Source organism: Penicillium citrinum (genome assembly GCF_028827155.1).
Source record: "Penicillium citrinum strain IBT 23319 chromosome Unknown utg000007l:1.0-2040159.0:1.0-2041076.0, whole genome shotgun sequence".
Classification (NCBI taxonomy): domain Eukaryota; kingdom Fungi; phylum Ascomycota; class Eurotiomycetes; order Eurotiales; family Aspergillaceae; genus Penicillium; species Penicillium citrinum.
In genome coordinates, this window is record NW_026622692.1 from 1184687 (window position 1) to 1210652 (window position 25966).

Sequence of the window (25966 nt, forward strand, 5' to 3'; positions counted from 1 at the left end):
GGTATGTATTATAGAGCCCTCGACCTCCCTTCTCTCCACCCAATTCCTCGACATTATCAATTTTCGCTCCCCACCCTCGTTGCTGCAGCTAGAATTATTTTTCTATTGATCCGGGTCAGCGGGTGCCGCCACCGCATTATCCCTAACGTTTTGCTTACCAGGCATCACTCTCGAACCTGTCACTAGACTACCCTAAATCGTTACAATTATGGTCCTGATGAAATGTGCCAGGGATTCAAGGTCTCATGCCGTAAGATATGTAAGTCTAAATGACGTGTATCTATCGTAAGGATTTCAACTATCAGATTGAGTCCATCTATAGTCTAGACATTACTTGGATAAGTCGGGCGCTGTTTGCGGACAATAAGCGGGGGCATGCACTTTAATCAAGTATTCATGTCACTATTGGAATAGAAATGAAATAAACTATTTTGTCTGTAAAGTAGGTACTCCCAAAATCTAGATGCTAATGGCCAAGGTTTATTTTGATTTACACAACCAGCTCTCCGAGAGAGCTGGTTGTGTCTGACACGCATGAAGATTTTGGCAGCACACAAATCTAGCGTAGTGGGGAGTATCGGCCTGCCTACCAGCATGGAGATTTATGTAAAGGAAGTTGGCCTGGTTTGGAAGGAAGCTTTTATATACATGAAAACTAGTATTCAATTGAAAAATCATCCCCAGAGGTGCTGTTGTCAGATATCTGTAAATTCCGCTGTATACGTTGTAAATATAGTAGATTTGAGTGGCTTTGAAGTACCTTTGAAGTATTGAAGGCTAGATGCTGAATATATTTATAGATACCATTTTTCAATGGATACTAGATCAATGCAGTTAATGGAAGGATACCGTATTTCAGATTACCTGGCTGGAGATATGGTTTGGAGTTGAACTTGGAAGTTCAACTCCAAATTTTACTGCCTACTAGAAAGACCAAAAGCCCTGAAGGAATAAGCTTTCAAGCTTATTCCAATTTCCCAATTCAAAGGTTTGAATTGGGAAGACTTCGTGGAGTCGATGAATGAGCAAGGCTGCCTCTATATTTAGTGCTACCTTCTTGGACTTGGAGATAATAACAGATGAATACGCTCCAAGGCTACTTTTCATCTAATACTACTTATACCAAGATCAAGTCTCAATCATGAAATATATATGGTCATTATAACATTGATAAATACATGGAGGGGAATCACATGGCAAAGAAGAGAAATGGTGCACAGTAGAAAGAAGTGCACATATTAACAATCCATCGTAGGAGGGCTTGCTTACCCTACAACGAGAGGTTGCAAGGAAGGGGGAAACGGGTGTTGGGCGTCGAAGCGGGCCAGCTCGCTTCCATTGCCACTATACCCAATGGTATCACGGTTGTCGTCGATTATACGGCCATACTCGAGGAGGAGAAGGTAAAGATAGATGTCTAGATCCTCATCACGCAACGCGTTCTGCGCCCACTCTCGACTTTGGGCAGCAATCACCTCGGCCTCGAAGTCATGTCTAGGTACATATGGCCCATTATCAACTGTAGAGTCATCGGACGTCGATGGACGTAATCCAATGAAGTAGGTCATGAGAGGATAGAGATCGGTGAAGCGATTGTCCATGGGAATAAAGTGGCGCCAGGCGAAGAGACGAGAGTCGTGCCACTCACGGAAGATAGTTGCCTTGATACCGAGAGATCTACTCTGATGAAAGGCCCGCCAGCGACCAGAAAAGCTGTGGCCGTCGATATCAACGAGATATTTGGACTTGAATTGCTCACTGAATGGCTTTTGATCCTTGTAAGTCCAAACGCCGTCATAAAAGGAGCAATCCGGAATACATCCCCAGGCTTCGGTGAAACCGACATCGAAATGAGAGGAGGCAAATTCAGAGGGGTGGAAGTCAGGGTCCAGTTGATATTGATCTCTGCTGTTTCGGGAGAGAATTGAAACAGTTGAGTTTTCCATTTCTGTGGCATTGGCCATTTTGACGAATCGCTGGCGATGTAGGCGGTGCCAGTTGTCCGCAACTTGTACACCACCGGAAGTGACGCCACGCCACAGCATAGAATCGGTCTTGTCTTCCCATTCATAATCGTGCTTATTATCATAAACGTACCGCTCATCCTTGAGGAAGTACATGTTGGCCGGGAAGAGGATGTCGTTGTTAACGCTGACCTTGCATTCACTGAATACCGGGATTAGCTTCCTAGTAATTTTGTTGCTAGATGCCGTGAAGAGGAAGCCATGTTGCTCTCCTATGACAGGGCCAACGTTGCAGAGATCCGAAGAACCAGTGAAATTGGAGATGAAACCACCGAAGTTCGATTTGTAGAGCTGGTCTGCATCCTCGGCAGTCATATTCTCATTCCGCGCCGGAGATTCAAGTGAGCAGGACTCCTTAGCCGAGTCCATATAGAGCTGTCCTGCGACAGAAAACCAAGCCGGATCTACTTCTTCGTTGACAGGAGCTTCTTCATTATAAAAATGCTCCATGTTTGATGTGAATTGATCTGGGGCATCATCGGGAATGCTTCGCGTGCTTTCCTCTTCTTTGAGATACTTTTGAATATCATCGTATGTCGCCATCACACGAGGCTGATCCATCGTGTTCATTGCGATATCCATGTCTGGAAGGTACTGCGCAATCCGACCAACCGATTGCGCAAGAGTCTCTGCCCGCCAACCTTCGCTCTTGGAAACGACCTTATGGTCCCGGAGACGCAAGCCCGCAATGCTCTCGCTGGTTTGTAGTCGGGCGGCCATCTGACGGATTTCGGCTGGTGGTATGGCCCAGAATGGTCGCAAATCTCCAGTGATTTGTTGGAAGTCATCGACATTGTGGACACCATTTTTGCGAGCAAAGATATACCATTCCTTGAAACCGGGTGGTGGGTGACGTCCGTAAGTCTCGCGGTATTTGGCGACTGTCTGAGCGAAATCGGTGGAGCGGCTCTGTTCATATTGCTGCCAGTGACGATTGGCCTCGTTCATCAACCCAGCGATCGGGTGTTGGTCTCGTGCAAATGCTCCCTCGAGTTTAGGAGGGGCCGGCCGGAAGAGCGACAGGCCCGGAATACGAATAATCGTTTCATCGACGGTATGAGTGAGGAAGACGAGGTTCAAAAGACATATCACAGCAGCCGCCGCGGCGAGACACAAGTAAATGGACTTGCGCCGACCAACGAAGCTGTTAGCGCCAAGCATTGTCCCCAGAACTACACCAAATTGGGATGGGCCCGTCGGGAATTGAGGGGGTGTGGTGAGACACCAGGAATGCAAGGGAGTCCACGCTGTACAGTGGAGGCGGGAAGAACTATGAGTGACACATGGAGAAGTTGAAAAGGGTTGAAAAAGGGGAACGAGAAGTGGAGGAGGGAGAAGAAGAAGAAGTTGAGATAAGGAAAGCACGAGGGAAAAGTGGAAAAAGTGTGGCGGCGGAAGGTACGACCCCTAAAAAACTAAAAAGAAAAAAAAAGAAGGAACGAGGGACTGACAAAAGCATAAAAGCCCCCAAGGAAGTGCGAGCTGCACTTGGCAAGAGCGATCTAGTCTGCCTCGTACACTTCATCCTCCTGCTGCTACTAGAACATGCACACCACGTGCCTTCATGCAACTCTTCAGCTTTGAACGGTTACATTCATCTTTTACTTTAAAGTATTACCCTCACTACTCGCTACTTTGGCGATTAAATACCCTTTTGCGCTTGATATAAGAAATCTCTGGATTGATTTGAGCTGAGGTCATCGGCTACCCGAGCTGTGAGATGCTCCGCTACACAATCCCGCCCCAGCGCTAGTTAATGTACAATACTCGGGACTTGGACTTGATTTAACCTGGCACTGACCCGCGCTAATAACGACTTTGGTGGGTCTTCATCTCCGTGGTTCGAAGTGGTTCGTACGCTCATTCTGATTCGCCAGAAGGTGCCAAGTGCGAGACTGCTCCGCTCCGTGGCATTCCACGAATCATCGCTTTTCCTCTTCAGGACCCTTTGCTCTGCGCAGCTCCTCAGAGCTTCATGATAAGCAATGACCGCGAAGCGTCCCCGCGCGGCATTTGAGGCCGACCAGATTGAAAGTCGGCCTCCTTATGCTGTTTATGGCACTCCCTTGCCCTCGCTTGATGAGGGTATTCGCGATGATGGCTCCTATATGCCAGTCTGGAAACAGGAAGTAACTGATGAGCGGGGGAGAAAACGACTTCATGGCGCCTTTACTGGTGGCTTCAGTGCCGGGTATGATATCTTCTAACCTATTCGCTGTTGATTTTTCAATTTACTGACTGCTATCTTCGGTCTAGGTACTTCAACAGCGTTGGCTCGAAAGAAGGATGGACCCCGGCTACATTCGTGTCTTCTCGCCAAAATCGAGCCCGCGATGCGAAGCAACAAACCCAACAGCGACCCGAGGATTTTATGGACGATGAAGATCTCAGGGAACAAGAGGAGTCACGGAACTTACAAACCGCGGACGAATTCGCTGGCTTCGGGTCCACCAATAGAGATCCCAATCGACGAACGGGACTGATGGACCTACTCAAAAGTGGCGGCGAAACAATGGGTGTCAAGCTTTTGAAGAAAATGGGTTGGCGTGAAGGTCAGGGAATCGGCCCCAAAATACGACGAAAGGCAGATCTGGGCGAGAGCTCAGCTCCAGGTGGCGCAGATGCCGACAAGATGTATCTTTTTGCGCCTGAAAACCCACCAATGGTGTCCTTCATCCGCAAGTCTGATTTTAAAGGTCTGGGGTTTGCGGGAGAGTCAAGATTGGATTCTCAGGAGGCTTCTCAGGAGGCTTCACAGGAGGAGTCGAAGGAGACAGATTCGTTCTTTGGTGACCGTCTTGCCAGTCAAACAAAATCTAGCAAGTCGCTCAAACCCAAACAACCGCGCAGAGGAGGATTTGGAGTTGGCATCCTCAATGACACTGGCTCTGATGACGAAGATCCTTACTCGCTTGGACCTCAAATCTCATATAATAAAACAATCGGCGGTGATAAAAAGAAGAAAAAGAAAGGCAAAGCAGACGAAGGGAAGCCTACGATTGCTTCCTCGAATCCCCTGCTTGGGGATAAACCTGTTTTCATTTCCAAAAAGGTCGCCGCTGCTCGAGGAGCCGGCGGGTTCAGAAAATGTCGGGATGGACGCTTACCGCTGGACGGGTTTGTTCTCGCCGATAGTCTTTCGGGTCTGTCCCTCTCGGAGAAAAAATACGACCCTCCCGAGATTCCCCAGGATTGGACGTCTAGCAAAAAGCCATCGCCTACCGAGCAAGACCCTTTAAAATATGTCTCGACCGCCGATGCCGCCAAGGCATCAACACTTGATCCTACGTCTCGAGCTGCGGCTCTGGGTGAAACCCAATTACCCGGAAAGTCTGTCTTTGATTGGATGACTCCAGAGGCCCGCGAACGCATTGTAAAGCTCACTGGCAATTCTAACTTGCCCCCTGCCCTTGGTGAAGGGGCCCCTAAGGGCTATGAAATGTCTGATTCGCAAAGGCGCAAAGATTTGTGGGATCTGGTCCCAAAGTTAGACAAGCAGACGGCTGTCCAAGCCTTGACACGGGCCGTCAGCGGATGGATGCCCTACTCAGAAGATGAGGCGAAAAGGGCACGTTATCGCAACTTTCTCGAAGTTCGGGCAGAGATACGGGATACTCTGCCAGATCGGTTACCAGGATCTAGCACTGACGACTGGGTCAATGAGATGCAAGAGTTTGCACGTGCAGCGGAGGTCTTCAAGCCTATGTCTGGCATCATGGCATCCCGATTCACGTCAGCATCTTCAGGTCCCAAAGTTGCGTCAGATGCACCCGATTCTAAAGATGATCTCTTAAATCGGCCTAATGAAAAACCGGACAGCCCGGCCGTGGCAGCTGCTAAGATCGGCATGTTCGGACCAATGACTCGAAGCACCGAGTCGTTCTATCCATCACGTCTTCTTTGCAAACGGTTCAATACTAAACCCCCCTCTCATGTTCAACAAGATCCCGGGGAACCACCCGCGGGCTCTGAATCAAATTTCGGATCCCGCTTCCAAGCTGGTGGTTATCAAGCCGACACCAAGGCCAAGGAACTAATCTCACAAGAGGTGATGGACATGATCATGGCGGAGTCAGGTCGTCAACCTGCCACGCACAGCTCCGAAACTACGGGTGTACAAAAATCAAATACTCCCGCCCCGGCGCTGGCTGTAGAACCCGAGCGCAACGATGCACTTGAAGCTGAACGACCAGCTGATGATGTCTTCAAGGCCATCTTCGGTAGTGATGACGAGGATGACGAAGAAGACGAATAGGATGATGAATGATATCCCCTCTTGTATTTATCTACAAATATTTCCCCTTATATACATAGAAACAAAAAAAAAAAAAACATGAGAAACAGTATATGCATGCGATGTATTCCCACAGTCGCGAACAAAGTACGTTGTGGTACTATTTTGTGTGCCCGCCAAATCTCGCAGCTCGAAACGAAGCGCAGATGGGCCTTTGACCTCATTGAATGCTTGATTTCAAGCTAAGCCAAAAAGCTAAATAAAGTCGTATTGGAATGTGTCTGGGCGCATTTCCCTCTTCTTCTTTCTTTTCCCCTCTCTTCGCGCATTTCTGCCCATCTTTCCAGTCTTCCTCGAATCATCTCGATTTGTTTGTTCTCTCCGCATTTGAAGGATTCGAGCTACAAAACAATCGTACCACTTCTCGTCCCCTCACATTCATTCCCCTCCCTCCTCCCCCAAACCACCACACTGGCTTATGGAGTTTCTATATCGCAAACAAAATGGTATGTTCTAATTTCTATCTTTATATAAAGTGTTCGCCTATTCGAGAGGGAGGGAATAGCACCCTTAACCTCCACCTCGGTAGACGACCCGAGTCTTCGTCTGTGGACAAACCCCAACGGGGTACACTTCAACGGCAGAGCCTCAGCTAACAACTCCACCTTTTGGCCGAAATAGGGTTGCTGCGCGTCCGTGCCGTCGCGTGATGATGAAGCCCCCCGACGACCGGGGAAGCCAAGATAGTCGATCGCAAGTTACTCGCAGCACTGCATCTGATCCGCAAACACATTCACAGACCGGTCGCCGCCGGACAAGACATCCCAATGTCGCCTTAAATGAACATTATAATGAACCGATCCGTCTACATGTATGGTACAGCAAACGTCGAACGTGGAACCGCGCCGACTTGGATCGCGAGCGTCGCGAATTTTTCGAGACAAGGGTGACGGGACGCCCGGAGGTATGGGCCGCGATCTCGACGGCCATCACGTTGATGCGCAGCAGTGATCTTGGTACGGCACAGAGTATTATTGATGCTGCTGGTATCACTGTTCCTACGGGTGACTTCTGTGAAGGCTGCTACGATCAACAAGGGGCTCTTTATCGTCTACCGCAATGTATTGTCAGTGACCCGGTTAATATGGCTCAGGATGAGTCGACACCGACGGCGAATCAGTCGCAGGATGATATCGGGCAGGATGATGATATCGAGGCGCTTTCAGATGGCAAGCTTCCGACTGACGATGCATCGGGTGACGAGTTGATATCCGAAGATCTAGAACGTCGCCGTGACGAAAAGGGCAAGACTAGTGAGCGCGATCTCATCAGTGTTCGTGTCCGACTCAGTGATCGTGGTGGACCAGATCTCGTGCTTTCGGTGGGTAAGAATCAAAGTATTGGGTTTTTGGCTCGAAAGGTGCATCAAGAGGGAGAGGTATGTAGTACTATATCGGTTCTCTGATTGTTTTCGATTTCTAATTATTCCCAGCTTTCCAATTTCCAACGCGTTCGCCTTGTATATCTTGGTCGCATGCTCAAAGAGCATCAATCACTTCCTGAGCAAGGGTGGCAGAGCAGTCATACTGTCAGTGCCTTTGTTGTCTCACGAGCTTCCTTGTAATGATTCACTTGGTCGGTCATTCTTGAGGGAACTGGCCTCGGAGCTGCTCGGTTCCTTTGTCCTTCTTTAGCGTTTTGGCGTTTATGTTTTTGTTCGAGATCTTTGCATAATACCCCATTCTCTTTTCATTTTTGTTCTGGAATTTGACCCCGGGTGGTACCAATCTTAACAATTCTCCATGGCTGCACACTTGATATCACTTACTTTTGGGATATACATTTGTCTGTGATCAGTGTGGATTGCCTACAATTTCAATAATCCTCATATACCCACTACTGCATTATGTTCATCTCCGTTCGTCTAAAGGTGGATTTTAATAGGTTCATTAAGTCTCACATATCAATCTCAGTGTAGCTGTTGGAATGCCACCGGGATAGTGACTCTGGTAAGTCGACTCCGTAATTGTTCGCATTCAATGCTAGTAATTTTGAGAAATCTATGTTTCTCCTTTTTTTCAAAAAAAAAAAACCAATGACCTGTCGCTAGAAGCGACAAGAGTGTATGTAGCCATTTAGTAGATGGCTATACTAATGTGATGAAGCTAGAATAAAAAATCAAAGTGCAAAAATGCATCATCCGTGAATCGAACACGGGCCTCGTCGATGGCAACGACGAATTCTACCACTAGACCAATGATGCTAGTTGATGTAATCCTCCATATAAAATAGATAGATAAATTAGATATACGTTCCAATATAAAATTAAATGAGCTGCTTGATCAAACTACTTTCGCGGCTGAACTTGAACGCACTTCCTGAACTGCAGCCAGTCTATAGTACTATAAAATATAATTTGGGTATCATGTTATGTCATTCATTACCAAATCCAAGTTTACGTTGCATATTATCAATAATAGTATTATCCATATTCACCGGGGGTCCATATAATGCAATCCAGGAGTTTCCATCAAAGCTCGGAAATATATTTATTGATGTGGTACCCCAAGATCCATATTACCACGGATGGTCTAGCTATGGGCACTACATTGAACTACAAGCTAAATAGATGCTCAACTACCCCAAACTGGTATCCTATACTCATGTGACGATCAGTGTACATATAGTAGTCACGATGAGTGATCGTCGATGGGTGCCCAGTGACCGTCTAATCGGGTTGGACGTGAATTGTCAGTAACAGATGCTGTGTTCATAGCAAACGAGTTACTGTGCAGTTAGCAATTATTATGTAAGCTTCTTGGACGGGGGTCCAGGCGAATGGCGTGGATGGGAGAACTTGAAACCCAGGAGTACCCCGACAAAGACCTGTCAGGCTTTGATTCTGGATCGATGTATAAGTTGTTCTACAAGAGGTATGAGGTCTGATTACTGCAGTAGCAACCGCATCGGCGCTGCAAAATCTCGAGCTGGTTGTAAAACTTGCAAGTAGGTACTGACATAGCCTCCTTCCGGGCTAACGCTAACTAGCCAGAATCCGAAGAGTCAAATGTGGCGAGGAGAAGCCAATATGTCGTCGATGTTCTAGCACTGGGCGCAAATGTGAATATGAAGGCACTGTAACACGTTCTTCCGCGCTTTTATCCCCATATACAGTACCCCCCAGCTACAGTCTAGTGACGCTACCGGATAGCGGTTACCCTGAGCGCCGTGCATTTGAATATTACGTTCAACATGCGTCGAAGGGGCTTGCTGCGGGGATGAACCTCGATTTCTGGACAAAAGTGGCCCCGCAAATCTGTCGTTCTGAGCCTGCTGTGTGGGATGCCGTAAACTCAATCAGTGTTTTATACGAACATCCAGATCAGTGCCTGGATTTACCGCTCGTGAAGCTCCAACCGGACAAGAAACGAAGTCTCAATCAAAACCAACGAGAGGCATTGCTTTGGTACTCCCGTGCCATATCTAGCATTCAGTCCCAGATCGTGCGCGGTAGAGTCGATCCATATGTCGCACTGATTAGCTCTGTGCTGTTTATTTGTATAGAGGCAGTTCAAGGCCGCGTGACCGAAGCTCTTCAGCTTTACGAGAAAGGTGTGAATTTGATTGTTACTTTGCGGCATCAAGTCGCCAATGGGACGCTCCCCTCCCATAGGGCCCTACTTTTAGAGAAGACTATCATACCTCTGTTTTTACGCTTGGGTTCGATTTCTCTGACTATATCGACGGTTCAAGTCAGCCAGATTTTTGCCTTTGCTAATTACGACTTGAACACCCCATTCGTATCTCTTGATGCAGCAAGAACTGCAATTTCTGTTTTATTTTCCGAGGCCACGCTCCTCGAGCGAGAGGCATTCCCATATCGCAGCGCACCCATTAGGGATTTGGTTGCAGGGGCGCACCTGGTTGTCAAGCAGCAATCCCTCCAAACACAATTAGATCACTGGCTCCAAGCTTACAACAATCTCTCCAAAAACTGCGCCCGAGCCGAACCTATGCTCCTCGCGTACTATGCCGCTACTTCAATATACGTCTGTACGTGTTTATCACAGCAGGAATTGGTCTATGATTCCTACATGGCAGAATTCACCAGCATCGTCGAGAATGCAAGACTGGCACTTGCAGCTTCAGGGGCCCCAAATTGTGTCCAACCACCATTCACCTTCGAAATGGGCCTGGGTCTCCCATTATTTCTGACTGCAATCAAGTGCCGTGATCCGCACTTACGGCGAAAAGCTTTGGGCTTATTACGTCAAGCACCGCCAATTCAAGCGTTTTTTACATGTGCTCCTGCAGCTTCCTTGGCAGAAAAATGCATGCACCTGGAAGAGGATTACAGCCGTTCCATAGCGCTTACACGAGATCCACAAGCCTCTTATCCGTCTCCCGAATGCTCCATCTCGGACTATTCGCCGGAGCCCGTGGGTGAATTGTCTTCTCTTGTTCCCGAAGAGGCTCGCATATGCTATTCAAACGTTTTACGACCTCAGAATGGGCCTTATCCAGGAGCCGAAGGAGGCATTGCTGAAGACCTGCATGGCTCAAATCAGACACTAGAAGTTTTTCGAAACCACTTTGATGAAGTTAGCAACACATGGCGCATCGATTCTCAATGCGTGCCGCTCTAAGGCAACATGTTACAACTGAGCTTTGCTTTTGGCTTTGCCTATGCACAGTAGTAAAACCGAAATTCGAACAATAGGTATTCAAGCAATAGAGCCGCACCGGCCAACCAGAACACACTGAGAACATAACTAACCACCCAAAATTTACCGCAGGACTACGTCGGAACTGGGCCGCCTCAAATTGTGCGACACGCATTGAATTCGATATAGAGTTTTATTTCTGGGGTCTATAGGAATCCAGAATGGTGGTGAGCTTTCAAAGGCTGGTGACTGTTTCATCCCCGTCAGAAAGAGCGACAGCCTCCACGGAGCATGACATGTCTTGAAAAGATTCTCCTACGACCTTCGTCGAACCAAAAGATGCTCCTGGGGCCCTCGCAGGGTCAACTCTGTGAACCGCCCGGCATTACTGGGTTGGGGCGGGATGACCTGAATCTCGTATTTGGTGAACATGTGAGCAAACAATAGCTTCAGCTCATCTGTTACAAAGAAGCGGCCCGGACAAGCACGCTTTCCCAGTCCAAAAAGAGAGAAAGCTCTCAGAGGCACGGGTCATGGGAAGTCGCGGCGATGGAGCCTTCGCGGTTGTCTGGTCGGCTGGAGCCTCGGAACTCTCATGGCGGGCAGGATTATAGGTCGTAGCATCTGGCCAGATATCATCGTCGCGGTGGATGGCATAGGCGGCAACACTGATACGCGCACCGCACGGCAGATGAAGGCCATCATCCAAGGTCACCCCTGTAGGGCAGGTGACTTGCCGAATGAGGCCCGGGAAGACGACAGCTAGCCGCAGACTCTCCTTCAGCGCATTTTCGATATGCACCAGCTTCTCGATGTCTTTCTTGACTGGCCGGTTCTGGCAGTCGTGCAGCACTTTCTGCGCTTCTGCTATTACCAATTCCCAATAGCCTTGAGTCTTACCTAGCGTGGTAATATCCGCTAAGCACTTGCTCATAGTGTTGGTCGTCGTTTCGATAGAAGCCAGGTTGGCCATGCCCAGGCGGGCAATTACATGCTGTTCGATATCGGCCGGGGACTCATCACGACGGACAGCACGCGTCACTATCCAAGTCAAGAAGTCGTTCGGGAGGTAGGATGACTTTTCTTCTGGATTATCGTCTACCTTCTTGTCTGCCATCTCCATCTGTCGCACGGCTTGGATTCGTTCTCGGACTATGGGCTGCAGATGCCGGTTGTACCCAGCCATGGAGAACCGATTGATCCACTTCACAACTATGGAAAGAGGCCCCTTCAATGGCCGAGGAACAAGGTCCTGAAACACAGTCTCTGGCATGACCGCCATGCCCAACCCGACAGCATTACGGATATAATCTTCATTTAGGCCTGCCCCAGAGCACACATTCAGTTAGTCCACAACCCTCGTTCATCCCGGGGAGAGGGCGTCTTCCTCACATATTTCTTTTCCCACGAATAGACGGTTGGTGATGCGGGCGATGATCGTACGTGTGCTGTCCTTGAGGGGAATCATCTTCCACTCGGGCGAATTCCCCCAAACAACATCCAACGCATCCACAATCTCATCGTTTATGTCCGCCGTCATTCGTCCAAGGTACTGGGTTAATTCTTTCCGCAATACCTCCTGCACTGAGTGGTCGCCAACTAACCCGTCCTGCACAAAGGCGTGAAACTCGTTGTGTATAGGATCTATACTGAGTACTGATTCCGGTTGATCGATTATCCATCGAATGTATTTCGGGGGAAGGATGATTTGCGGTCGACCGAATGCAATAGCGAGGGCGGCGGCTCGACCTTTTTTATTACACTGACAGAGTGGTCAAATGATAAACTGCCCTTTCGGATAGATTAGAAACAAGTTACTTCGAGATACGCCTGCATGATGTTCTTCTTCATGACGAAGAATGACCGCGCCTTCGCACGAAGGTAGCCAAAGCGCTCTTGAGGTCTTTCAATCCATTGTACTTCTTTTGGAACTATGTATTCCCAGGTAGTCAATCGGTTAGCCAGTACCAAAAACAACGTAATAGAAATAACCGCGATGATTCCTTCTTGCAGCAAAGTGAGATTCAATAGAAATTCGATCATTTCGACGGTCGAATGTTGACACGGACAAGTAGAGAGTTGAAGGAAAGAAAGAGGAAACGGAGGCCAATTTTCACCTCCAGACCTTCATTTGCCAGCTGACCTGTATCAATGCCAAGAATCACCAGCGAGTGAAGAATAATAACAGGAGCCCCGGATATAAGGGGAAATCCTTTTCAAGACGCCCGTAGCATCGTCAGATCTCAGAAAGCATGCATCTGCGTGGTCACCGCAGTGGTATCTTACGAGCCACCAATTGTCCCCTGTCATAATGGTTCCTAAGAACTTTATATTTTGACTTTAAATCCCCGGCGTCTGTCTTGATGATGGATTAAACAACTTGATCTTAATATACAAAAGTAAAGATGTCCATCGAATCTCTGGATTTTCTACAATACTGCAGCAACGATAGTCAAGAGCGACAACAGTTTTGTCACGACTTATGCGAAACCCTCTCCATCTACGGATTTGTCAAGCTTCGCAACTCTTCTCTTTCAAAAGAGACAATTGACCATTTGTTCGGATTTGTGAGTCCTTAATTAAACGCAGCGCACTCGGGAAAGTGAATCTAATCACACTATACAGAATAAGCTATTCTTCGATCTCCCCAACAACATAAAAGCCAAAGCGGCGCATTCAGAGAATCCAAACCCGCATCGTGGATGGAGTGCAATCGGCCAGGAAAGTGTATGGCAGATTTCGAAGTTTGAGCAAGGGCAGACCCAGAATGAGCGTTACCGGAGTGTCGTGTAGGTTTTCGAAGAGAAATAATATTATTAAAATGGCCTTACTGACAAGGAACCAGGAATCATTCGATCAAGGGGCAGCTGACGACAAGCTGTTCCTGAACCGATGGGTTGACGAGGATGATCTGCCAGGCTTTCGCCAATTCATGGAGGGCGTCTACCGCGAATTCCATGCGCTTCATGCCCACCTCTTGCGCGCTATCACGGCCGGATTAGGCTTATCTGAGGAGCGTCTCATCTCCAAGCACCAAAGCAATACTAGCGAGCTGCGATTGCTGCACTACCCGTCTATTCCGTGTAGTTCTATGGTGTCTGTCCAGCGAATTGGCGAACACTCTGACTTTGGCACTCCCACCCTGCTCTTGCAAGATTCTGTGGGTGGCCTGCAAGTTGAGGATCAGCAGATGTTGAATAGCTTTATTCCGGTGGAGTCGAAAGATGTGTACGAGGTGATCGCCAACGTTGGCGATTGCCTCCAGAGATGGACGAACAAAAGTCTACGGTCAGCAAATCATCGTGTTAGCTTGCCCGAAGGAAAAGATGCTGGAACTGATGAGATGCTGGAACTGATGAGATGCTGGAACTGATGAGATGCTGGAACTGATGAGATGCTGGAACTGATGAGATGCTGGAACTGATGAGATGCTGGAACTGATGAGATGCTGGAACTGATGAGATGCTGGCACCCCGGTACTCGGTGGCATATTTGGGCAAGCCGGATAGAGAGGTTCTTGTTGATACACTGCCTGAGTTTGTTCGTCCGGGCTCCAAGTCTGAGTACAATGATGGCTTGACCGCGTTTGAATATAATCAGTTGAAGCTGGTTCGTACTTATGGCTAATATAGGGGAAGAAGGGGAAAAAATCGCTGTGAAATGAGATTGTGATATGATTGTGGAAGAAAGGTTTTCGTTCTGTTTTTGTCATGCTATCGATTCATTCTTGTAAAGCCTCGATCGTCGGCTTTTCTCACTTCGTAAGGCAAAGTGCACTCCGGATGATACATGGGAAAGCCCCTTCCCAAAAGTGCTGAGTGCATAGCTTCAGTAAACGGAATTCGTGTGAATTATCTTTATTGGTCTTGAAAACAGAAAATTACCACTTCATGGTGTGGTGGTGCTCAGCAATGCTCGATCTTCCAACCCCCCCGACAGGAGCATTATACTTCATCAGGCAATTAAATAATTGTCACCGGAGCAATTTCCAAATTTGGTGGTAATGCAAAGTTCTCTAGCTTAGTCTTCCGATCATTGTTCAACCAAGGCTCACCATTGAGCGACACACAATTTTTCTGTGCAAAGGCATCAGTACAACGGAAGCCGGGCGACTTCTATCACCGGGAGACAGATCGTCTTACCTGAATACCTGACACGAGTGCGTTATAGGTAGCCTCATCCTTGCTTATACCTACCCCAATGCACGTTATGTAGGTTATCTCCTCCCTACCCTCCTCACCGTCGCCTCTAGTTCCCTTCTGAGCCCTCAGCCTTATTTAGCATATCTGGCAACTACAATGGCACCGCCCTTTGCCTTTGGCACATATAGTATTCTCGCCAACATCCGAAATACCACCCCATTGACTGCAGCGACTGCTTACACGTCCTTGACAATCCTATCACTTCTCTGTCAGGCCTCAGCAAGTTTGATTGACGCCATCATGGGAATGGTCCAAGCACTAATCAGCCTGGAACGTATTCGGAAATATCTTTCGCTGGAGGGTGGAATTCCACTTCCAGATGATACATGCAGTACGCCTGGTTCAAGTTCCAATGCATACCCCCCCCGCAACCCACACGTTTCAATGAGAGAAATGGTCAAAATGAAGAAGAGAAGTATGTATTCAGACACAGTGTGTTGGCAGAAGTTGGTTCCAGCGCCATGATTTTATTGCGAAACTGTTCTGCGCGCTGGGAGCGATCAGCAAGGCCTGTAATCAATGATGTGGATTTGAATGTCCAACAAGGATCATTTGTCGTAGTGATCGGGCCTGTTGGATCGGGAAAATCAAGTCTCTTTGCACACTATTCTGGACGAGATACCCCATACATTGGGAACAGTTATCGTACAAAATGTGGAAGCGGCATTTTGCAGTCAGACTCCATGGCTGATTAATGCGACCCTCCAGAATAATATTCTAGGACATTCTGAATTGGACAGTGAGTGGTATAACACTGTTGTCAGCATCTGTGCGTTAGACCGGGACTTCACTCAGCTTCCAGGGAGAGAGCATGCTATGATTGGTAGCAAAGGTATCATGTTAAGTGTTGTGGTCAAAAAAGCCGTCTGGTGATACTTCCTCCCTTCCCCTTTTCTCTTTTCCTTTTTTATATCCCCTGGGATTTCGTGCTGATTTTAACTTAGGCGTTGGCACGAGCACTTTATGCCAGGAAACCATTAGTTATTTTGGATGATGTATTCGCCGGTCTAGACACAGAAACAGAGCAATATGTCTTTGCAGCGCTGTTTGGACCCAATGGTTTGCTAAGGCAAAATGACACGACTACTGTACTGGCAACAAACTCCAGTAAGTCTCGATAAGCTTAGGGTCCAGAGGCCCTTCGACTAATAAAAAACGTTACCTCTCTCCACTAGTTCGCAACATTTCCCTGGCAGATCACATCGTTGTCTTGGGACCAGACGGCACAATAGTTGAACAAGGACTGTATTCGGAATTGATCAGTCAAGGAGGTTACCTGGCAAACCTTGACTCTAAAGACAACAGAAGTGAACAAACAGATTGTCAGGCCGACGACAAAAATGCTGCACTAGATGACGCTTTTATACAAAATGCTAATCTGAATGCAGAAAATCGGCCGACCAGTGACTTGGCTATTTACAAGTTTTACGTAAACAAGACGGGGCGCTTGTCATTCTTCATATTTTTTGTGCTTTGTTCCGGCTTCGTTTTCGGATTGCTGTTCTCGCGTAAGTCGACGTGGACCATCTATCCTATATGCTTATGGGCGAGACTAACATCTCAAGAAATTTGGATCAAGTTCTGGGTAGAGGCCAACGTCAGAAAACCAAATGATCGACTAGCATACTATCTTTCACTATACGTGCTTTGGTCTGCCTTGGCCATCCTTTCGTTCATGGGTGCATGCTTGTACGTTCTTTTAGAACTCAATTGCAAGTTCCGTAAAGGTCGAAATTGACGAACGGACTGCAGGCAACTGATGATAGTCATGGTCCCGAGAACCGCCAGGAGATTCCATGAACTTCTGCTTAGGACAGTTCTCAGGTTGGATTTGATTTTTTGCCAGCCCAAAGAGCCATATAGCTAATTCTTACATTCAGAGCCCCGTTGGGGGTTTTCACCGGTACGGACAGTGGAGAGATTGCCAATCGTTTCAGTCAAGATCTGGAATTGGTTGATAAGGAACTTCCTCCGTCACTTATCGGTACTATGATGGCTTTCGTCTTATGTATCGGCGAGTTAGCTGTCAATTTGTATAGTTCCAAGTACATCGCCGCGACTGTGCCGGTCCTGATTGGCCTTCTGTACTTGGTACAAAGTTACTATCCCAAAACATCACGACAACCTCGCATCCTTGAAATTCAAGCTCGGGCGCCTCTCTTAACTCATTTCATGGAAACACTTCAAGGGTTGAGCAGTGTTCGCGCGTTTGGCTGGATGCCATCATACGCCGCTCAAAGTGATATTCTGCTAAGGACGGCCCAGCAGTCTCTCTATATCTTCTATATTGTGCCCAGCTATGGCTCACTCTAACATTAGACATGATTGTCGCGTTCCTTGCTATTATCTTAGTCAGTGTTGCGGTTACTACGAGGACTTCGACGGGTGCATCAATTGGTCTTGCACTTGTCAATATTGTTGCCTTCGGTGCTAACTTGAAGGGACTCGTATACAATTGGACGGCTTTAGAGATCTCCATGGGTGCAATTTCCCGAATTAAAGATTTCACATCGAATACCCCCTGCGAGGATCAGCAAGGTGAATGCAAGCCTCTACCTCATAACTGGCCGGAACAGGGCTTAATCCGCTTTGATGACGTCTCGGCGGCATACAGGTGAGTGAGCAGCAGACGTTTCAAATGACAGACAAGGGACAGCATAAATTAAAGACTAATGTTTTTGTGGTAGCTCCGAGTCCTCACTAGTGCTTAAGAATATATCTCTGGAAGTCCAACCAGGACAGAAACTCGCGGTTTGCGGCAGAACTGGCAGGTAAGCATGTTTCTTCAAATATTAGCAAGGCCTGGCGCGACAAAAGAGTCTCCATTAATGACCTAGCAGTGGCAAGAGTTCACTTGTTGGATCGCTGTTGCGACTACTAGATGTGCGTAGCGGCACTATCAAGATCGACGGGTTGGATATTTCCACTATCGCACGGCAGGATGTTCGGTCCAGACTTATCACTCTACCTCAGGAGTCATTCTTCTATTATGGTACAGTCCGCGAGAACTTGGACATCCAAAAAGAACATTCGGACGAGAAAATCTATGGAATCCTCCTCAGGCTGGGACTGCATGAGTCTATTATACAGAAAGGTGGCTTGGATGTCCCGATGAGCGATGATCTCCTGTCGCATGGCCAAAAGCAGCTTTTTTGCGTCGCTCGTGCAGTGTTGCGAACATCGAAAATTCTCATTCTAGATGAAGTGACAAGCAGGTAGGGCTTTTCACCACTTTTTGCTGGTTTTCTTCTTTGCTGCTAAGCTGACCGCTTGTTCTTGGTAACAGTGTTGATCAGGACACCGAGACCGTCATTCTTCAAGTACTTCGCGAAGAGTTTCCCGAGCATACAGTGGTGTCCGTTGCACATAGACTCAAGACGATCTTGGATTACGACCAAGTCATAGTGCTTGATGAAGATCGTATCGTGGAATGTGGAAGCCCAGTCACCCTGACTTCGCAACCATCCAGATTTGCAAATCTTCTTCGCACATCAGATTATCCTTCACTCAGTTCATAAGCTCATAAAAAGGTGACTATCGGGTAATGCAATCCCCACACAAGGTAGTCCACGTTTGCAGACAAAGTCTGGTCTGGGCATCCCCTGTGAGAAATACGAAAACCAATCTCGAATCTAAGTGTAGCTTCGTGCAGTGAGCGCCTCATTTTGATTATTTGCATTGGTCAACTTTTCTTATGTGATGGTAGCATCGAGACGAAAAAAAAACTGGCCAAATTGTGCTGCAAGATATAAAACTGTTTCATGATTTTTTCAAGCATGATTTACAAATATTTGGGAAGATTTCCCATTTCAACTGCCAATTCATTGATAAAGAAACTCCAGCAACGAATCTAGATTACAGTCGGACGTTTGTACGAAGTATAAGTAATTTGTGTTCCTTATAACCAAACTAACTGCATCTAGCATGGATGCTATATTGTGGAACTCGCACTGAAGCAAGCCAGTTTGATCGATGTGGGCCATAGTTTGCTGCTTCTAAGCAAGGTTATTTATTAGAGCCGAGAAAGCTGAACCGGGCAGTTCCAAGTTGATTGAGTAAAGTCTACTTGCAATCTGGGCTTCACGACACTGTAAACGACCTGGTCACATAATTGGCCAAGGAGGAGGATCACCGTCGAATGCCGTACTCTTCCTTCCAAAAACGCTTAAACAAGTCGGCCATTGTCCGCTTCCTTTCCCTTGGGCGTATCTCCGGACCGACGCTTGAACACCCGACATAAGAAGGAGGCGCCCTTACAAATCCCACGGACCAAAGAAGTAGGGTTGTAATGCTTAACGCGGAACATGTAGTACATGAGTACAGTCCCAAAGACATTGAAGCCGATGTAGGCCCAGCCGATACCAAAGTTTCGCCAGCGCTCACCATAAACTATATGAATGAATCAGTAAAAGTCCATACATAGAGACATCAATAATACTCACAGATATTACTAGCTGCCAGGTACTGATCGGCATTTGACAACTGGCAATACTGGCAACCAGTGGTGGCTTGAGGGTTGTACAGCTGTCCACCGGCAGCGGTGACAAACTGGTTCAAGTATTCACCACAGGTAACCCCAGTAGGCGGATTGAAGACGCTTAGCTCGGCATCAGAGCAGTGAATCTGTCGGCCATGCAAACCAGTGGAAGTAATTCCCGCAATTAGATATGTTAAAGGAGAGACTCGATACATGAATATCCAGAAACCAGGAAGGGCGCTTGGTGGCTGCATGACACCATTGAATGTGAGAGTCATGATGAACATAAGTGTTGCAATTGTTCCACCAGTCTCGGCATCTGGCAATGCGGATATCACGAATGAAGCAAAAGTTGAGGTGAAAATGTAAAATTGAACAACAAAGAGAAGCATGAGTCCTTGTCGATGGGAGGCCTGGTTTGCTCCATAGATTGGATAATAGTAGCAAGCCCAGGCAATCACACCAACGAATATCTGGTATGGTATCTCGACAAGAACATTGGCGATGAGAAATGCGGCCCAGGAATATGCCTTTGAAGGTCTTTCGCGGACTTCATATAGTGATCGCTGGACAACGAATTTAGGCATTATCCTAGCAAAAGGGTTTCAGTCAGTCTTTGCACAGTACCAGTATCCCTGCTTTACTTACTGCTGAACCAAGGTTGAAAAGATGGAAGTCAGCATGAATGCGCTGAAAATCACATCTTGGAAGCCCTGAAGTGAGCTATCCGGCTTGAAAAATGTGAAACCGATAAATAGGGAAGACAAAGTAGCCAGCATGATTTTCGCCCATACGTAGGATGGCTCGCGCCAGAAGCCCTGGAATGAACGATGCGTCACATACCAGACCTGAGACGTGAACGGCATCGCATACTCACCAACCTGGGCCATCTCAGACGGGTCTTTTGTAGCAGACACGCGTTCATCATGAATACGACTTATCTCAGTTTGAATGCCCTTGGCTTCTTGACTTTCGTTCCAAGTCCGAGACCAATCCTTGGTAGACTTTCCCGAAGCACCGGCACCGATGATTTCTAGCATATATTCCGCAGGCTAAATGTACGTCAGTATTGAGCCAAAGTCGAATCCGGATAAATTAGTAGACTTACGTTTTCTGACGAACCGCAGACCCTAGCCCCATTGCCCTCAAAGTAGTCGAGAAGAGTCCGAGACTGCTGCCCTATGTCGCCAAAATAAACTGTTTTGCCTCCTTTGGCAAGGAACAAGAGTCTATCAAATTGTTGAAAGAGAAGAGCGCTAGGTTGGTGAATCGTTGAAAGGACAGCTTGACCATGCTCTGCGAGCTTTCGGAGGAATGAGCAGATAGCCCAGGAGCTTTGAGAGTCTAAGCCACTTGTTGGTTCGTCGAGGAAAATTAGGAGTGCAGGCTTCGCAGCCAATTCAACGCCAATAGTCAAGAGTTTCCTCTGCTCCACGTTGAGTCCCTCACCAGGTGTTCCCACAATAGCATCGGCAAAATCTCGCATGCCTAGCATATCAATGACATCCTCGACATACTTATTCTTCTCGCTTATTGATACAGCTTTAGGCTGACGCAAAGCAGCACTGAATCTCAAGGCTTCTCTCACGGTAGTTGTGGGAAGATGGAGATCTTGCTGCTGGACGTAACCGGTTTTTCTTTGGAAGCTCGAGTCCAATGGTTTGCCGTTGACAAGCATGTCACCAGTAACGACGCCAATAGAAACACGCTTTGCTAGGACATCGAGTAAAGTCGTTTTTCCAGCACCGGAGACGCCCATCAATGCTGTGAGTGTTCCGGGTTTAACCCACCCAGAGACATTATCGAGAAGTCGGCGCTCGCCACCCTTCACTGGTATATCATAACACACATTCCTCCATGTGAAGACATCATGTTGCGATGGAATAATAGAAGTATCTTTCTCTTCCTTTGGCTTTGGAACTGTCTCTGTCGAGCCCGTATCGCCTGACTTTTTATCCAAGTTGCGTAGATGGGCTGGAACATGGCCACGACGGAATACAAGGTATTCTGCAGTCGAAGATGTCGAGGAGTTTAGCTCGGAGGCGAGGAGATATAAAGATACGAAGAAGATCCAGAAACCGATCAAAATGCCGAGATTTCTCCACTCATGTGCGTATGAATAGGAGTACTGGGTCTCGATATAGGCATCCCCGGAAACAGTTCTTTCTCCAGCAACAGCACCGCGGACCGCACATATAAAAGAATCTCCAGGTAAATTGGGGTATGCAGGAATGAACTGAGAGCATGCAAATTGACGACCATGAAACTCATTCGCCACTAGGGCCTCGAAAGTATAAAAGACCGGGTTGATCCAACGAATCCAGCTGAACCAAGGAACTTTTGACATTTCCGGTGCGGTAATCACAAAGCCCGTGTAAATAACAATGCCGAGAACAATCACACCTGCCATGGACATTGCTTGGGCCAGGGTTTTAGTTGAAGCAGCGAGCGTGCGGAAAATACCGGACATTGCCAGTGTGCTGAGAAAGGTGAATAAGAAGAAGATGAAAAATTGAGAGGCTTCGTATCGCTGAGAGAAGTCAGTAATTCATTATAAGCGAAGAATAAGGCGTTGCATCACTTACCAGACCTGCCAGGAAGTAGAAGATGATGTTAAATACAACAGCAGAAACGAACTTGACGGGAATATCCGAGACGATTCCTCCCAAAGCTTCAGTGAAAGGATGAACAAATGCATAAGAGGCTTGTTTCTCAATAATAGGGCGTTGGTCATAAAGAGAATTTATCTCAGTAATACTGATCAAAGCATTCATGAGGACGGCGAAGAAAAGTGCAGCTCCTTTACTTTGAAACCCTGCTGATGCATTCGGGGTGCCGAAGTAGATCGAACCAATGATGAGAGACATGACAATTCGTCCGATGACAGTAGTCAATGTAGACGGCTTGTCATTCCATATGCGTTGATAAGCTCGTTTAACGCATAGTCTGACTTGCATTGGGATCGAGATGACATATGGGCTCTTTGGGCGAACATGCTTGGCTTGTCGTAGTCTCTTGGTTTCCCCAAAACTCCTTTCGGCTTCACCACCGACAGGATACTCCTCACAATACTCAGCGATCTCTTCCTTGAGTCGCTGATAATGAGGACTTTTCTTCCAGTGGCTTTCAAACTCGTCGGGTGTTCGTGGAACCTTATTCTCCATGCCTTCGCGAGCCTTTCGTTCTTGTGGATTCGTGACTGACGTTAAGAAGTCACCAACTGTTTGACGCGGAGGATAGTCCCAGCCCATATCAACAAAATAATCTTTAGCTTTGTTGCAAGGTCCAAAGAATATCTCTCGGCCTTCGTAAAGTACGATTACCTTGTTGAAAACATCGTAGATTGCCTGAGAAGCCTGGTAGATAGCAACAGCGTGGCAACTACCGGTGAGATTGGCAGAGACTCGCAGAGATTTGGCAAATTCCAATGCACTTGCAGAATCCAGGCCTCGTGTACTGTTGTCCCATGCTCCAACAGGAGCTCCTGCCACTGATAAATTTCATCAGGATTGATTTCCCAAACATTCCGAGTGTATGATGTACTTACAAGCCATTTCGGCGATACTGTTGGGTACTTTTAGCTCATGCCATCGCAAAATATGAAAAGACCCGAATTTACCTGACTCGCTTCCTTTCGCCTCCTGACACCCCACGAATGTAGTCATCACCAACTGGAGAAAGTCTCAGTTAAAGAAGTCAGTGTAAAACAATTAGGTTCATCTCCACGCACCTTTAGTGTTGTATGTATGGCTGAGTCCAAGAACGGCCATAGCTACCTGGGTGATATGTCTGGCATAGGCCTTCCGACCAATTCCCTGGAGCCGATTTTCGGGAGTCCTGGCAGCTGCAGCGAATTCAAGGGTTTCTCCGACGGTAAGATGAGGGAAATGGCGATCGACTTCTTGATTATAAAGGACCTCTCCCTAGAGGAAGGAAATAATTATTTAGATAGAGACAGAAGGGCGAGGGAAGAAAAAGGCATTGACTGACTTTATATTCCTTATGCATTGTCTCCATAGGAATGCCATTATACTGGACCTCAGAACCTTCCCCAATCTTGAGTCCATGCAATTGTCCGGAGAGAGACTTGAGGAAGGTCGAGCATCCACTCCCAGGACGTCCAAGAACAATAAGCAGCTCGCCACTTTTAAGGACACCGTCGAAATTCCGAAGGATCTGTTTCTGGGGAACAGACTTCCCAAAAGAAATGTATTCCTGGGGTCTGAACGGCGCGAGAGGAACAGAGCCAACATTATTCTGATACTGAAGAGCAGCACCCGAGCCGGATATATTGAGATTCTGAAAGACAACTCCCGTAGATTTTCGCAATGACACTCCTTGCTTGTCCATCATTCTCAGCATCATGCGGGCCCATTTGTAGTGATCGAATTGATCACTTGTCGGGTCCAGGACAGGGTCACCCAGTTCAACATTTTCCAATGTATCCTTCCGCTCAATATCCCCCATACTACCAAGTCCAGAGTCTGTAGCCTGGTGACGAGGGAAATTAGATGCAATTCGCGTAAGCTCTTCGCGGTCCTCGGGAGGAATATGCTCGAACACTCTGTTTTCCTCTGGCAATGCTTCAGAGCTCGAGCGAGCTGATATTTCCGGAGAGGCATTAGCCTCGGAAATCCCATAGTCCTCCTCGTGATCTGCCATGATATAAGTCCAAGGGGAGCTATCCAAGCTTTACACTGAGCAATTCTGGAGATCTAAGAACTCGCTGGGTGAGATGTGATGAAGTGCTTGGAGCTCGGATGCAAGCAAAGCTCAATAGCAGTCGACCATCGCAAAAAGAAAATATCAGCATCTGCCCTGAACCAAAAAAAATTCACATTGGGAAACAGAAATTCTGAGTCCTCATTCGATATGTGATCGAGTCATGATGTCACGATCTGATGCAACTTCTTCATCGCCGAGGGTACTTGAGATGCGCCGGATGCGGAATTTCAGAATTATAGCAATATCAGCTCCAGGCAGCTTCAGCTATATTGGTAAGAGCCAAACCAAGTCAATTCATTTCGAGAGCGTTAGAAAAAGAATGTCGTCCTTGAGGTTATACTGTAACTCAGATAGAGTTATAATTGACACCTGAGGCATAAAAAAAACCAAGATGCAAACAGTGCAAACTCTGCTATCGGGCAAAAAAAAATAATTTATCGCGGAGATCAATTCGACGCTCCGTTCAGACTACTCACCAGAAAAAATGGCGGATATTCAAAAGACTCCCTTTGTGAGGGATCTGGCTTCTAGCGGTATGAAGAGACTTGTGTTTAATTCCAGCGCCATATTATTGATTCGAATACTAACGACTCATTATCTTTAGACCGTAAGGTCCGCGACAAGGCCGTCGAGTCTCTTACTTTATTTCTTCGCTCGCGCACGGACTTGAGCGTTCTTGATCTTTTGAAGCTTTGGAAGGGTCTATTCTTTTGTCTGTTTCAATGGCAATTCTTCTAAAAGTACGATTGGCTTACAATGATTCATCGCACAGGCTTCTATCACTCTGATCGACCTCTCACGCAACAAGCTCTTGCCCGCGCACTCTCCTACCACCTCGTTACCTCTTTGCCCCATTCCACACTTCACAGATTTCTGCGCGCATTCTGGATTACCATCGGACGGGATTTCCACTCCATTGACCGACTGCGTTTGGACAAGTACCTTTTCCTCATCCGTTGCTATGTCGGGGTCGCATTCCAAGTTTTCTTGAAGGACAAGAAGGCTTCGCAAAATGGTGATGGCAAGAAACGCAAGCGCGAAGACTCCGGCAAGAAGGGACGTGGTAAAAAGCAAAAGAAACAAGAGGAGAGTGAGCCAACTCAGGAGGAGGATGCCACAGATGAGGACGGAAAGTGGGCCGACCTCTCTGCGTATATTTCTATCATCGAAGAGGGTCCCCTTTGCCCAGTCAATTTTGATCCCGATCAAGAGTCTGACGACGAGGAAGCTGACTTTGTGGCCATGCCCCACGGACCCGATGGTCTGCGGTATCATCTTATCGACATTTGGATTGATGAGTTGGAGAAGGTACTTGAATTCGAGGGGGGGCGAGGAAAGCGAAGGTGGAACACAAGACCGTAAGATCAAAGGCGATGTGCCAATGGAGTTGCTATTGAGACCCCTGGAGAAGCTTCGTGTCGAGAGCCCCTACAAGCCTGTCCGGATAAGGGCTACGGAGGCATTAGAAGATGATCGGTTGGTGGAATGGGGAATTCGCGCCCCTAAGGTCGATGAGGATGAGGAAGTGGACAGTGACGGCGAGTGGGGTGGTTTTGACGATTAATTGTGTATAGACCTGGGGTTGACACCTTTTTGTACAGCATTTTTATAGCGATAACTGGATGGTATTGGCAAAATGT

General features: G+C 47.4%; 9 protein-coding genes across 9 annotated transcripts; 6 read left to right on the forward strand and 3 right to left on the reverse strand.

The window, feature by feature from the left end:
• Positions 1-1265: 1265 nt before the first annotated feature.
• N7469_008111 (Lipopolysaccharide-modifying protein) lies at positions 1266-3185 on the reverse strand (the record flags this gene model as incomplete). Its single annotated transcript, XM_056647029.1, has 1 exon — positions 1266-3185. One exon carries the CDS (start codon positions 3183-3185, stop codon positions 1266-1268), a length of 1920 nt encoding a protein of 639 aa, XP_056498580.1.
• Positions 3186-4009: 824 nt separating this feature from the next.
• N7469_008112 (uncharacterized protein) lies at positions 4010-6279 on the forward strand (the record flags this gene model as incomplete). Its single annotated transcript, XM_056647030.1, has 2 exons — positions 4010-4215; positions 4281-6279. The coding sequence occupies 2 exons, from the start codon at positions 4010-4012 to the stop codon at positions 6277-6279; spliced, it is 2205 nt and encodes a 734-aa protein (XP_056498581.1).
• A 691-nt stretch (positions 6280-6970) lies between these two features.
• On the forward strand, positions 6971-7882 carry N7469_008113 (ubiquitin domain-containing protein; the record flags this gene model as incomplete). Its single annotated transcript, XM_056647031.1, has 2 exons — positions 6971-7696; positions 7751-7882. 2 exons carry the CDS (start codon positions 6971-6973, stop codon positions 7880-7882), a joined length of 858 nt encoding a protein of 285 aa, XP_056498582.1.
• A 1214-nt stretch (positions 7883-9096) lies between these two features.
• N7469_008114 (Zn(II)2Cys6 transcription factor) lies at positions 9097-10904 on the forward strand (the record flags this gene model as incomplete). Its single annotated transcript, XM_056647032.1, has 3 exons — positions 9097-9191; positions 9214-9264; positions 9311-10904. The coding sequence occupies 3 exons, from the start codon at positions 9097-9099 to the stop codon at positions 10902-10904; spliced, it is 1740 nt and encodes a 579-aa protein (XP_056498583.1).
• Positions 10905-11237: 333 nt separating this feature from the next.
• N7469_008115 (cytochrome P450) lies at positions 11238-12965 on the reverse strand (the record flags this gene model as incomplete). The annotated part of the gene is made up of 4 exons (XM_056647033.1): positions 11238-11380; positions 11451-12245; positions 12315-12684; positions 12741-12965. 4 exons carry the CDS (start codon positions 12963-12965, stop codon positions 11238-11240), a joined length of 1533 nt encoding a protein of 510 aa, XP_056498584.1.
• A 362-nt stretch (positions 12966-13327) lies between these two features.
• On the forward strand, positions 13328-14295 carry N7469_008116 (Clavaminate synthase-like protein; the record flags this gene model as incomplete). Its single annotated transcript, XM_056647034.1, has 3 exons — positions 13328-13489; positions 13548-13711; positions 13761-14295. 3 exons carry the CDS (start codon positions 13328-13330, stop codon positions 14293-14295), a joined length of 861 nt encoding a protein of 286 aa, XP_056498585.1.
• Positions 14296-15220: 925 nt separating this feature from the next.
• Positions 15221-18642, forward strand: N7469_008117 (ABC multidrug transporter; the record flags this gene model as incomplete). The annotated part of the gene is made up of 10 exons (XM_056647035.1): positions 15221-15455; positions 15846-15988; positions 16069-16231; positions 16300-16632; positions 16690-16813; positions 17005-17363; positions 17444-17738; positions 17812-17895; positions 17965-18339; positions 18411-18642. 10 exons carry the CDS (start codon positions 15221-15223, stop codon positions 18640-18642), a joined length of 2343 nt encoding a protein of 780 aa, XP_056498586.1.
• Positions 18643-19289: 647 nt separating this feature from the next.
• Positions 19290-24263, reverse strand: N7469_008118 (uncharacterized protein; the record flags this gene model as incomplete). Its single annotated transcript, XM_056647036.1, has 9 exons — positions 19290-19513; positions 19567-20192; positions 20250-20653; positions 20710-22131; positions 22187-23091; positions 23149-23165; positions 23221-23272; positions 23332-23524; positions 23592-24263. The coding sequence occupies 9 exons, from the start codon at positions 24261-24263 to the stop codon at positions 19290-19292; spliced, it is 4515 nt and encodes a 1504-aa protein (XP_056498587.1).
• Positions 24264-24810: 547 nt separating this feature from the next.
• On the forward strand, positions 24811-25890 carry N7469_008119 (ribosomal RNA processing 1 family protein; the record flags this gene model as incomplete). Its single annotated transcript, XM_056647037.1, has 4 exons — positions 24811-24859; positions 24931-25038; positions 25099-25634; positions 25690-25890. The coding sequence occupies 4 exons, from the start codon at positions 24811-24813 to the stop codon at positions 25888-25890; spliced, it is 894 nt and encodes a 297-aa protein (XP_056498588.1).
• Positions 25891-25966: the final 76 nt, after the last annotated feature.